Genomic DNA, 12,259 nt, shown 5'->3' with positions numbered 1-12,259 from the left:
GTATCTTGGTGGGGAGCTTAGCAGTTACCTCCTCAGGTTCTGCTACAGCAAAGGCCTCTCCCTAAAGAACTAATTCTAACAGGAACAGACATTAGGTTTTGCAAACAGAAGGTTCCACTAACATGGCGCAGCTCCGGGGTTTGACAGTGGGCTGTGAACTCTTGCACCTACAGGGGTTGCCAATCCAAAAGTGGACCAGGTTCCAGGAGACTGAATATTGTTACCGTCTGCTGGCTGTTCAGTGCAGCACCAAGTGTGCACATCACAATTAGCAGCCAGGTCCTGCTGGCAGGCTCAGCTGTGAAGGTGGTAGATGTTTCATGCCACTGGTAGGGTAGGCCTTGTCTCTATTCAGAATTACACTAGTTCAACTCTAAATCCGTTTAAAATCCAATTTTATTAAACTGGTGCGAAACCCTGTGTGGGCACTGAGTTAAATTGCTGTAAACCACAGTTTAAATCAAATGTCAAGTGTTCACACAAGGTTTTGTTTCAGTTTAATTCAATCAGTTTAAAACCACCCCTTTAGTTAAGGTGGTGACAGCAGATCCAGACAAGGTTGTCGGCTCTCCACTGGAATGTAGACATCACTGTACCAAGTGGCCCATTGATCCACCTTCCTGTGCCCAAGGCTGGTTAGCACTAGGTGCTTCAGGGGGAGGTGCTAGAAACCCCCTAGTGGGCAGCTATAGAATAACCTGCCCAGGGGGAAGTTTATTTCCAAACTTCGGGTTAGTTTATCCCACAAAGTTTGAGGCATTAAAGTCCTGAAGCGTATCCTGTCTAACGGAACGGTGGTTGAGATTAGCTATCCATGTACACACCCACTGATTCTTTAAAATCTCATTGCATTATTCACCTCCTATAGCTTGTGGAAATGGATTCTACAGGTTCATTTTGTAGCGTGTCAAAAGTATTTCTGTCTATCCATTTTAAACTGGGTGCCTTTCAGTTTGAAATCCCCTCACTCTTGTATTATGAGAACATGCACAGACCAGTACATACAAAATACATAATATCCACTCTCAACCATTCCCAGAGCCATCCAGACCCTCAAATGTGTCTGTAATACAGATTCACACAACATGCTGGTGTCAAAAATACATTTTCTGGTCATATTAGAACTAAATTGAAGGCTGCCATCAGCTCGATAGCATCCTGAGGCCCAGGGCAGCCAGGTGAGGGGGCTGTTGGGAGTACATTGAGGCGGAGCGCAGGGGAGTGCTGGACTAAGATAGTGGAGCAGGGCGCAGCATACCTGGGAGGATGGTCTGCCCATGTATCAGATAGCTCCCTCCTTGCAGACCCCTGACATAGCCGAACCTAAAACACTCCTAGAACCTGATTATCCCTCCACTGAAGTCAATGGCAGTTACCCGAGTTGATCAAACTCCTGTACTTCCCTCGGATGTAATCTCAGATGCTAAGTAGAGGCAGTAGCTGGGCAGGAAACGTCCAAGGAAAACACCAACATCTAAAGGAAGCAAGAGTGGTGAGGCAGTGGCACCATTTTGGAGCCACCGCAAACAGTGATTGTACCAATGCACGGTGGGACCCTTGAAGTAACTATGCCATATACCCAGCACTGGTCCTGATAACAGGGGCTGTTAAGCAGGCACTGGCTTACGAGGACCATTTTATGTACAGCACGCAGGACCAGCTCTAGGCACCAGCAAACCAAGCACGTGCTTGGGGTGGCACAATTCCAGGGGTGACATTCCAGGAGGCACTTTGGCAGCTGCACTCTCAGTTTGTTTGTTTTTCTTGGGGCAGCAAAAAAACCTAGAGCCGGCCCTGACAGCACGTGCAGCTTCCCTGCCACTAGAGAACAGTCATTGTAGATTGTGTTTATCTAGCTGTACGTGAGCTAAAGATTTAATCCCACGTGCCACAAGGCAGACTGCTACAAACAAAACTTGTCACCGAGGTAGGGCAGCTCCTGCCAATCTTTTTCATTTCTCGCCAGCCTTGGGGTAGGAATGCTGGCATACATGCCTTAGGTAACATCCACTGGGGCTCAAGCTATTTCATTTCTCTAAATTCCCCTTGAAGTTGCAGGAAGCCTGCTTCCTTTACCTCCTGTCCTAAACTCCATGCACAGGATGGTTTGTTAAACAGCTGCTGCACACTAAGTGGTTGCATTTCAGTAAAGCCAGGTCCTTGTATGCACAGTCTAGTTAGGGAAGCGCTTTGGAATGAAAGGCCCTCGGCAACTGTAAAATCACAGTCTCTCCAACAACCCTTTCAGGGGACAGATGCCATTTGAGCCATAACCAGCTACAGGCAGAGCAACTCTCAGCTGGCTGAGTTCAGTCCGACACAGAATTGTAAAGCTGAAATACAGTTTGAGATAGCAAGCTGTGAAAACAAACACCTACCCAGTTAAGGAACCCTTGCGGGGCAGGCGTAGGCTCCAGTTTATTTTCCAGCCGCCTACCATCCTGAATGTCAGAGGAAAATATATAATCAGATGACACTTTCTTGGCTCTCAGCCTGGTGGTGCCCCTGTGACAGCTGAAAGCAGTTCTTGGTTCAGAGAAAAAAGCTGTGTAGTGTCGAGCAATAACTTTCAGCACTGTCTTGAGAGAGATTTAAAACAAGCCCTTCATGCTGAGATTAGTCAGGGTTACAATAGTACTGATCCTATTCTGCATTTCAGCAGCAAGAAAATCATTCCCTTGATTTTCCTATCAGGTAAGTACAACCATTTTGAAACTAACATTTACTTTTAACACAAGGGTTATCAAACTGGAGGTCATGAGATTATTACATGGGGGGGTTACACGGTCAGTCTCCATCCCAAAGCCTGCTTTGCCTCCAGCATTTATAATGATGTTAAATATATAAAAATGTGTTTTTAATTTCTAAGGAGGGGTTGCACCCAGAGACTTGCTCTGTGAAAGGGGTCACCATTACAAAAGTTCAAGAACCACTCTTTTAACACAAATTTATTAAATAAACACACCAAACAGAGGGAAAGAATCAAGTTTATTGGAAAGAAAGCAGACACAGCTTTCCGAGCCGGGAAAGTGATCACTCAGGCAGTAGAGAGTACAAGTTCTTTAATAAGCCAATTTTAATACAAATTGTACACACAAAGGTGTAAGACTTATCTCTGGGCATTCTGAAACTGCAATGAATGGTGGGCTCATTACAGGGTTACCTACAGTGGTCTTGGTGCTAGCCACAGCCCCTATTCACTGAGACATTGTATTACATCTTTATAGTCTATGTGGCCAGACTTCGGAGATGCTTTTGTCACATACAGGCAGCAGCCTTGGATTTGGACAAGACCCTGTACAAAGTTGTTACCGGCAGATGTTGAAGCCCTCTAGTACAGGTTAGAAAAAATAAAATGTTCTGGGGAAAAAAGCGTTTATACATATAGTTCTACAACACAAGGCGATGTGACCTGAATTTCACTGCCAGGCACAGGATGTTGACCTTAAACTACTGCATCCTAACCATGCTTAGTAAAGCATCTTATTTAACACTGCATGGGGGGAACTGGGACGATGGCCCTTTCTGTGCAAGACCAACTACTCTCAACACCTTGTTTAGTGCCATGGCTGTTTTAATATCAGATCAGATCCCTGTCACAGAGCCTCAGGACAGGGATCCACAGGCAATCTCAAGCAGCAGAATAAACTCAGAGCCATGGTACTGGCAGTCAAATGCATGGTGACACTACACTTGTACAGTTTTCTGAAGATAGGCACCAAGAGCTTTTCCAAGACTTTGCAGGAGCTACCTTGAACCCAGATGCTGAAGGCCTAGAATAGCTGTAGCATGGCCTAACACTCACCTAAATATTTACGAGCCAGAACATCTTCCCAAAAGGGCACATTTAGCACTTTAAGAATGGCCAAAGCCAGCGCTGGAGACTTTTATACATTCAGATAATTATTCTGGACCATTGACAAAGGGATTGTAGAACAAAATCACCAAGACAATAATGGTCTTCTATATTTATTTTTGTGAAGGCCAATACATATTCAGACGATGTTAAATACAATGTCCAACAGAACTACTGCAGCAATGGTACAGTAATGTGCGCTTACATTCACACAACCGCTGATATCATCCCAGTCTTCACAGTAGAAGAGAATTTCCTGTTAAAAAAGCCACACAGATTTGGTGGTTCAGAGCTCAAGTTACCTTGTATAATAAAACGTGCAATCAAAGGGAACCGACAAGGGCACACGACCAGCATGGAACAGCACTGCCAAAGGAAGCTGGGGAGTCAGTGACAGGGCCTTAGCTCTGGGGAGATTAACTGTGCCATGAATGGAGAATGGCAAGGCAGCAGGAGCAGCGGTGCATGTTTCCTCCACACTGCCATGCTCCTCAATCCTAATGTGGGGAGAGAGGGATGCTTAGGCAGCATTCAGTCCTTGGCACTCTGGTAGGACTGCACTTTGCGCTGGTATTTTCCCCTGACGTAGACAGCTGGGAAGTGGGCTGAGACAACAAGCTCATTTCACCATGACAGCAGACTTGCCATCTGCCACCAAAATCTGGGCTAGATCCCATCTCAATGCCTTGCCTATGTCATAGCATTGACTACAGTTATATAGTATAGGAAGAAGGTATTTCTCATCTCTGCTGACTCCATGGTGATTTTACACTGCCTGGCCATTATTGCTACTTACATAAAAGTAAGTTTCTACTTACTCTGCTTCAAAGAAATGTCTTTATTCATATACATCCTTCTTATCTGCAATGTAATCTACAATCTCTTGTGGACACATTAGCTTTTCTGCTTCCGTGTCAGGAATTTCAAACCCTGGAAGAGAGAGTACATGCTTACCCTCTAATAGTGAAAACAGCAGCAAAGAGAGAGAAATCAGAATACAAGCTCAGATGCCTGTGCCTTGGCTCTGTGGGCAACTCACGGGCAGGGGTCGCTGTTCAGCAGCGCAGACAGAGATTGAGCACCTCTTATTACTACAGCTGCGTTTCAAAGCCTGCTGTGCCTTACTCAGCAGCAGAACATTATGTAAGAGGCATTAGGCAGAACTAGCAGTTCCTGCAGATTGTGAAGCCTCACTAACAGTCAGTGTCCTTCCAAGCACAGCTCAAGCTTCTACTGCATTCCTAGAGCTCTGAAACCAACTCTGATGTGCAACAGCTGTGAGATGGCAAGGCAGTGGGCTTGTTACATGCAAGGGAGAACCTAAAGCACCACAGTTTGTTTCACAGTCTTCCATCAAGTGTCATTATAGCAAGTAGCTTTTCAAAATTCTACAAAGTTCACCAGGTTAGAGCCCGCTGGGGCTTGAAGCAGTAGAACTGGTCACTACAACATTTTCTAGAAAATTCTGGCTTTTCTATTTCTAGTCCTGCTAGCTGCAAGTTAACCCCACCCCCAAATGTAAACAAGTGCAGTGATTAAATACATCTGGGCACTGTGCAAGGCAGAATGCCTCCAATTACAGTGTCGATGTTCTACTACAGTTTATTTTTTACACTATTGGGATTTATATGCAGTGAATATAAATGCCATATTTGGCCACATATGGCACAAATTTTTGTTAAATTATGTATATAGTTCAGCATTTTGCTTTTTATGTGAAGCAATGAAAAGAACTCTGAGATATGAAGTACAAAGGAGTCTGGGATACAATAAAATGAAGGAAATAAAAGGTGGTTTTAGCAGGGCCAGATGAAAAGATTAAAGAATTGTTAGAAGGTAAGTTTGGAGAACTCTAATACAATTCTCACCTCCAGAGCACACACAAGAGAATAGGTGATGTGCTGGACAGCAGTCTTGTGTCTGGTGCACTCATTTGCATTTCGTTACCCTGAATGCTTTGTTGGCTCCTAGCCATGCCACACTACAGCGAATTCCCTAGGAAGGTTTTGAAGCAGGAAACTGAACATGCACCAAAGTGCTTTACGCTGAAGCTATGGAAACCTTAATGTACACGTCAGCCAGGAGGTGCAGAAGCCACAATGATAAAATGTAAATCCCTGAGAGTCAAATACACTTACATTGCTCACTGAGAGTGAAACAGCTTGCTTTAGGTTATGGAAGTTAGTCAACGTTAAATATTCATATTGAGCTTATGGAAATAAAAGAACGAAGATTTTGTTTGCAGTAAGCACATTTCAGGGGTCAATCAAGACAACAGCAGATCTATCTTAAGTACCTACATGGCCCCCATTACCAAAGCAGCTGAGCATCTCACAGTCCTTAGTATATTTCTCCTCACACCACCCACCAGGAGGTAGGGAAATATTATCCATACTGTACAGATTAGAACTGAGGCAGAGCTAAGCAACTTGCCAAGGTTACACAGAAGCTGGTGGTACAGCAGGTCTTGAAGCTAGTTCTCCCACATCCTAGGCTAGCCCCCTAACCACTGGAGAATCCTTCCTCTCCATAGGGAAGGACAGGGAGAACAGACATCACATGAACTTCAGTTACCAAATTCATCTTCCATGGCCATGATGATCTCCACTTGGTCTAAACTGTCCAAGCCCAAATCTTTCATGAAGTGGGCAGTTACTGTAAGCTGGGAGAAAAGCCAAAGAAAAATACAATAAATTTGATTGCAGTCATTTTGCTAGGGTAGGAAAAGTTAGAATATCAGGATGTGCCCCCACTTGGAGTTTATAGCCTAGAGATGCCAGAAAACCCAGTGGTTTTGGCCTTTACCATCACTCTGACAAACATGTTTTTAACTGAAAAGATATGGGTTTCTCTGCTATCTAGTCAATACGCATCATTATCTACATAACTAAGGCTTCTCAAGACTTAAAAATAACTAATTTCTGTAAAAGAAAAAAAAAGGTAACATAGGAAGGGGCACTTTGACTACTGAGCAGTCTCTTAACAATTTTCCTGAGATGAAAAACTGCTCCATTAACAGTAACTGTTCAGAGAAACAGAATTTCCTGTTTCCTGACTGTCCTGGGATGCTGATTTGGTTTATTAATCCAAAGGCCTTAACTTCCTGGACCTTGTCACCACTCATCTGTTATAGCATATCAGTGTGTGTGTGTGTATATGCTACAAAATTACCCCCCCATGCTGTAGAATTACAGACTGTATCCTTCTGGAAGGCACACACTGACAAGTTTGGGTCTCCTTTCTTTTATGGTGGCATGGAGGAGCAACTCCACTTGTTACCATAACTGTTTTCCTCCATCTACTGAAAAATGTGCAATCTGAATTGAAACAGTGTCTATAGCTTACCTTTTCTGGATCTACCTTATCATACAACTTCAAGACATACAGAACACGCTCCTTGATACTCTCCAAAGTAAGAGGTGGCAAGTCTGAATAATGGCGACACAACTGCAATGTACCAGACACCTACAAGGAAAGCACAGGAATTCCTTACAAAACCACCAGGACAATCTGTACATAAATACAACAGGTATGAACAGATCTTTCAGTCACTCAGAATGAAGGGGCCTGCACAGCACCTACACCAGTCTGACTTTGAGCCAGGATTCTCTCTTACAGAATTACACCTTCCCTTTTGTATGCTGGACAAAACCCTCTCCAGGCAATCCCTGAAGGTGGTAGACAATGAGTTCTCTGTGATAAGAGAACTCCATAATCAGCCAAGACATGCATAGGCAGCAGGCTCAACCCCAAATAAGAGAAAGGGAAACAGCAGCATGCTCTAAGAAGCTCCTCGTTAGCAGAGCGGGCCTCTGCTCCTGCCAGCCACAAGAGATGACAACCATGACGTGGTGGCCTGCGCCTGGGCCGTGGGGATGGAGAAGCCATACTGCCCACAGCTGGAACAGTCTCTGCTCTACCTAGGAACACGGGGATCAGCGGAGTGGCCCAGACCGGAGATCCAGCTAGAGAAGTATCTTGTCTCCAGCGGTGGTCAGCTTTAGAAAGGCGGCAGCCGGGCAAGTGGCACAATCCACCTTCAGACCAGCCGTGACGGGTTTGGCCTGGCTGACAGCCGAACGCGCTCGGCTTCACACTCCTAGTTCCCCAGCACGAGCCGGGGAGCGCCGGGGCCCCAGCGGAGACACCGTGTGCTCCCCGACCTGCGGACGCGGCCCGCTGGGCTCCGTACTGGGCTCGGGCTGGCAAGTGCCTCGCCCGGGGCACAGCGACGGGCCCCAGGCCGCAGCGCGCTGCGGAGCCAGCTGGGAGCGCAGCCCCCGGGGCCCTGGGGGAGGAGCGCGGCGGCGGGGGCCGGGCTCCGGCTCGTCCCCTGGGCTCCTCCCGCTGACCCCGGGCGCGGGCCGAGCCTCACCTGGGGGCCCGGCGCTGCGCGGGCGGGCGGCCGGCGGCTGCTGGGCGCGGCGGGGCCGGGGCCGGAGCTACGGGCCGCGGGCGGGGCCAGCCGGGGCAGGAGGCGGCGGACACAGGCGGACAGGACACGGGCCGCCATGACGTCCTGCTACCCAGCAAGCGCCGCGCGGCCGCACATATCCCGGCAAGCCCCGCGCGCGGAGGGACCGGGAGGGCGTCGCAGCGAGCGGCCGGCAGCGCCCCCTGGCGGGCGGGGGGAGAACTGCGCCGCGCGCACCCGCAGGGACCCTACAACCCCCCCCGCAGGGACCCTCCTCCACTGCCCTACCCCCCCCGCGCAGGGATCCTGCACCCCCGGGCCAGGGGCTGCCCTACACCCCCTGCAGGGTTCCCCCTTCCCTGGGGCCAAGGGGTGGCCTACAACACCCCCCCCGCAGGGATCCTGCACCCCTGGGCCATGGGCTGCCCTACACCCCCCCCAGGGACCCTACCCACCTGGGCCAGGGGCTGCCCTACAACCACCACCACCACCACCCCCGCAGGGATCCTGCACCCCTGGGCCATGGGCTGCCCTATCCCCCCTGCAGGGTTCCCCCTTCCCTGGGGCCAAGGGGTGCCCTACAACCCCCCCCGCAGGGACCCTCCTCCCCTGCCCTACACCCCCCCCCGCAGGGATCCTGCACCCCTGGGCCAAGGGCTGCCCTACAACCACCGCCCCCCCCCGGCAGGGATCCTGCATCCCCGGGCCAGGGGCTGCTCTACCCCCGGCCCCGCAGGGACCCTCCTCCCCTGCCCTACACCCCCCCCGCAGGGACCCTATCCCCCCGGGCCAGGGGCTGCCCTACCCCCCTCCCGCGCTGGGATCCTGCACCCCCGGGCCAAGGGCTGCCCTACAACTCCCCCCCCCGGCAGGGATCCTGCATCCCCGGGCCAGGGGCTGCCCTACAACCCCCCCCCGCAGGGATCCTGCACCCCTGGGCCATGGGCTGCCCTATCCCCCCTGCAGGGTTCCCCCTTCCCTGGGGCCAAGGGGTGGCCTACAACACCCCCCCCCCTGCAGGGATCCTGCACCCCTGGGCCAGGGGCTGCCCTATTCCCCCTGCAGGGTTCCCCCTTCCCTGGGGCCAAGGGGTGCCCTACAACACCCCCCCCCCGCAGGGACCCTCCTCCCCTGCCCAGCACACCCCCCCCACAGGGATACTGAATCACTGGGGCCAAACCCCCTCATAGGGAGCCCCGGCCCAGGGACTGCCCTACACCTCCCCCCCAGCAGTGACCCTCCTCCCCTGGGGCCAGGCCCTGCCTCAGGTACCTAGAGCCTGTGGGTGGGGACCAAGGGTGAGAGGAGCACAGGTTACATACGCTGCATCCTGCCCGCACTGGGGAGTTTCATACCAGCCCCCCTAGCACTGCACAGCTACTGCAGGGGTTTGTGTTGGTGCATCAAGCCCCAGCCGAGATAAGTGCTTCTAGGAGCACCGGTAGCCCCTGCCCCATGCAACTCTGGAGGGAGGAGAGGGATGATCAATGAGGCACAGTTTGGCCAGCAGTTAAAAGCATAATCAGAATCAGCTACGGTGCTAGAGCCACAAAGAGATTAGGTTTCAGAGTGGGGGCAGCCGTTAGTCTGTATCTGTAAAAACAAGGAGTCCCTGTGGCACCTTAGAGCTGAACATTTATTTAGACATAAGCATCTGTGGGCTAGAACCCACTTCATCAGATGCATGGAGTGAAAAATACAGTAAGAAATATATAATAGCACATGACCCAGCTAAGAACATTCTCTCTTATCCCCAGCCCTTTTTTCATTTTTTTTCTTCATCCTCCTCCTATATTATAAGTAATGGGAAGTAAATGAAAATAAAGTGAGGTACCTTGATTGGGGCAGGGGATTCTGGTGCAGGAGGGGATGCAGGGGGCAGGCTCTGGGAGGAATTTAGGGTGCTGGGTGCAGACTCTGGGCTGGGGACTGGGAGGGGTGAGAGCTCTGGGATGAAGTTTGGGTGTGTGGTGCAGGCTCTGGGCTGGGGTACAGGAGGGGGACGGGGTGGCACTTACCTTGAGAAGCACAGCTCCCAAAGCGACCGGCACACACATGCCTCCGGCAGTGGCTCCTAAGTGTGCGGGGAGGAAGGGTAATGGGGACTGCAGTCAGCACTCGGGGCAGGGGCAGTGCAGAGAGACACCCTCCCCACACACATCCCAGGGGCCGCAGGGACATGCCAGCCACTTCCAGGAGCAAGGCAGACCAAGCAGGGAGCTGCTTTAGCCCTGCTGCTGGCACATCTCTGCATGCCCCTTGTGGGGGATGGGTGCAGCGGGTCTCCATGCACTGCCCGGGGTGGGAGCAGCACGCAGAGCCACCTCCCCATCCTCCCCGCCAGGAGCACAGAGACGTGCCAGCAGCCATCCACTTCTGGGAGCGGTGTGGGGCCACTCACCATGGCATGCAGGCAGCCTGCCTACCTGAGCCCTGCTGCACTACCAGCCAGGACTCAGGGCCAGGTTGTCAGATATTTGTCCTGAATTTTGAAGGCCCCGTGCCACTGCATAGTTTGTTTCATGGTAAATCCGCTCCTGGGTCAGTGGTTCTCAACCAGGGATATAGGTACCCTTGAGGGTACGCAGAAGTCAGCCAGGGGGTACAACAACTCATCTAGATATTTGCCTAGTTTTACAACAGGCTACATAAAAAGCCTAGCAAAGTCAGTACAAACTAAAATTTCATACAATTTAACCTCTCTTTATACAATACTCTGAAATGTAAGTAAAATATTTATATTCCAATTGATTTATTTTGTAATTATAGGGTAAAAATGAGAAAGTAATCAATTTTTCAGTAATAGTGTGCAGTGACACTTTGTTAATGTCTGATTTTGTAAGCAAGTAGTTTTTAAATGAGGTGAAACTTGCAGGTACGCAACACAAATCAGTAGTCTGGAAAGTTTGAGAGCCACTGACTTAGGTCAGTTAAGCTACGTCATCCAGGGCTGTAAAAAATTTCATGCCCTGTTGTGCACCATAGTCAGGTCACCCTAACCCACACTGTAGAGGTGGCTAGGTCAATGGAAGAATTCTTCTGTGAGCGTACCTACTGCCTCTCAGAGACGTGGATTAGCTACACTGATGGAAAAACCCCATCTGTTGATCAAAGTGTCTACATTAGAGTGGCATAACTGCAGCATACCCCAAATGCCACTAAATCCTTGACCCAGGCGTCTCAAACTAGGCAATCCCCCACCTATCTCACCTGCAGGGTCCAATCCTGGGCAGCCTCTGAGAACACTTGCTGGATTGGGCCTGCACAAAACAGCCAGGGCCCTGCTAGTACTCAGAGCTTGCCCAGAGAGGCAAGAGCCTGGTGGAATCATTCGCTACTCAAAGACTATTGATTGTATTAACTTTATGAATGTTCTATATATCTTATGGGCTTGTTAGTGATTGTATTCCTGGCTTAATGGGTGAACTAAAGATTGTTTCCTTCAGGAACTAAAGACATTGAGGGAGGGGGGGAATCAGTGCAAATCCCCAATACCGAACCAATGCAGGTAGCAAGCTTTGCCTCCTAAGGAAATAGCATAGGTTGGTTTGACCTAGTTCAAGAGGCTTCAAAAGACCAAGGACTTAAAACTACATAAAATTATCAGCCTTGACCTGAGGAGGGCTCCACTGGCACTCCATCCGGGGACTGACAGACATGAGATTGTGACCAGAAACAGGCCGTGTGGGAGGACCTGAAGTTCTTTCAAACCTGCCAGCGTCTCCCAGTGGAAGATGGTTACCTGGTATACCAGTAGCACGTATACATAGTTGCTCTGGAACGCTTTTGTTCTGAATATGTAGTACTTTGCTTTATGAGACCCCGCTGGTCACTGAATAACCTTGTCATTAACTGCAGGAGCTGAGCTGAAGTCAGACTTGCTGAGAGGATCAGTAAATCACAGAAGTCTGCAGACTAAGGTGCCAGGAGGGAGTGAATCACAAAATTCCACCCTGAGAATGGTGATAGTTATATGCCTGAGACCTAAG

The 12,259-nt window shown here is 49.9% G+C and overlaps 1 protein-coding gene across 1 annotated transcript; it reads right to left on the bottom strand.

Annotated features, from left to right (window-relative positions):
- Positions 1–3,953: 3,953 nt before the first annotated feature.
- NDUFAB1 (NADH:ubiquinone oxidoreductase subunit AB1) lies at positions 3,954–8,384 on the bottom strand. The gene is made up of 5 exons (XM_050968638.1): positions 8,232–8,384; positions 7,202–7,321; positions 6,431–6,518; positions 4,675–4,786; positions 3,954–4,112 (listed from the first exon to the last, which is right to left on the bottom strand). The coding sequence occupies exons 1-4, from the start codon at positions 8,367–8,369 to the stop codon at positions 4,695–4,697; spliced, it is 438 nt and encodes a 145-aa protein (XP_050824595.1). The 5' UTR covers positions 8,370–8,384; the 3' UTR covers positions 3,954–4,112; positions 4,675–4,694.
- Between the last annotated feature and the right edge of the window lie 3,875 nt (positions 8,385–12,259).

Source organism: Gopherus flavomarginatus, chromosome 9 (assembly GCF_025201925.1).
Source record: "Gopherus flavomarginatus isolate rGopFla2 chromosome 9, rGopFla2.mat.asm, whole genome shotgun sequence".
In the NCBI taxonomy this organism is placed as follows: Eukaryota; Metazoa; Chordata; order Testudines; family Testudinidae; genus Gopherus; species Gopherus flavomarginatus.
The sequence above is the reverse complement of the archived record's forward strand: the minus strand, read 5'-3'. Positions and strand labels throughout refer to the sequence as shown.

Coding starts and splice junctions, on each gene's coding strand:
- NDUFAB1 (XM_050968638.1), bottom strand. CDS start 8,369: ATGGCGGCCCGTGTCCTGTCCGCCTGTGTCCGCCGCCTCCTGCCCCGG. Junction 7,322..8,231: donor GCGCAGCGCCGGGCCCCCAG/GTGAGGCTCGGC, acceptor CTTTCCTTGTAG/GTGTCTGGTACATTGCAGTT. Junction 4,787..6,430: donor GGCCATGGAAGATGAATTTG/GTAACTGAAGTT, acceptor TCTCTCTTCCAG/GGTTTGAAATTCCTGACACG.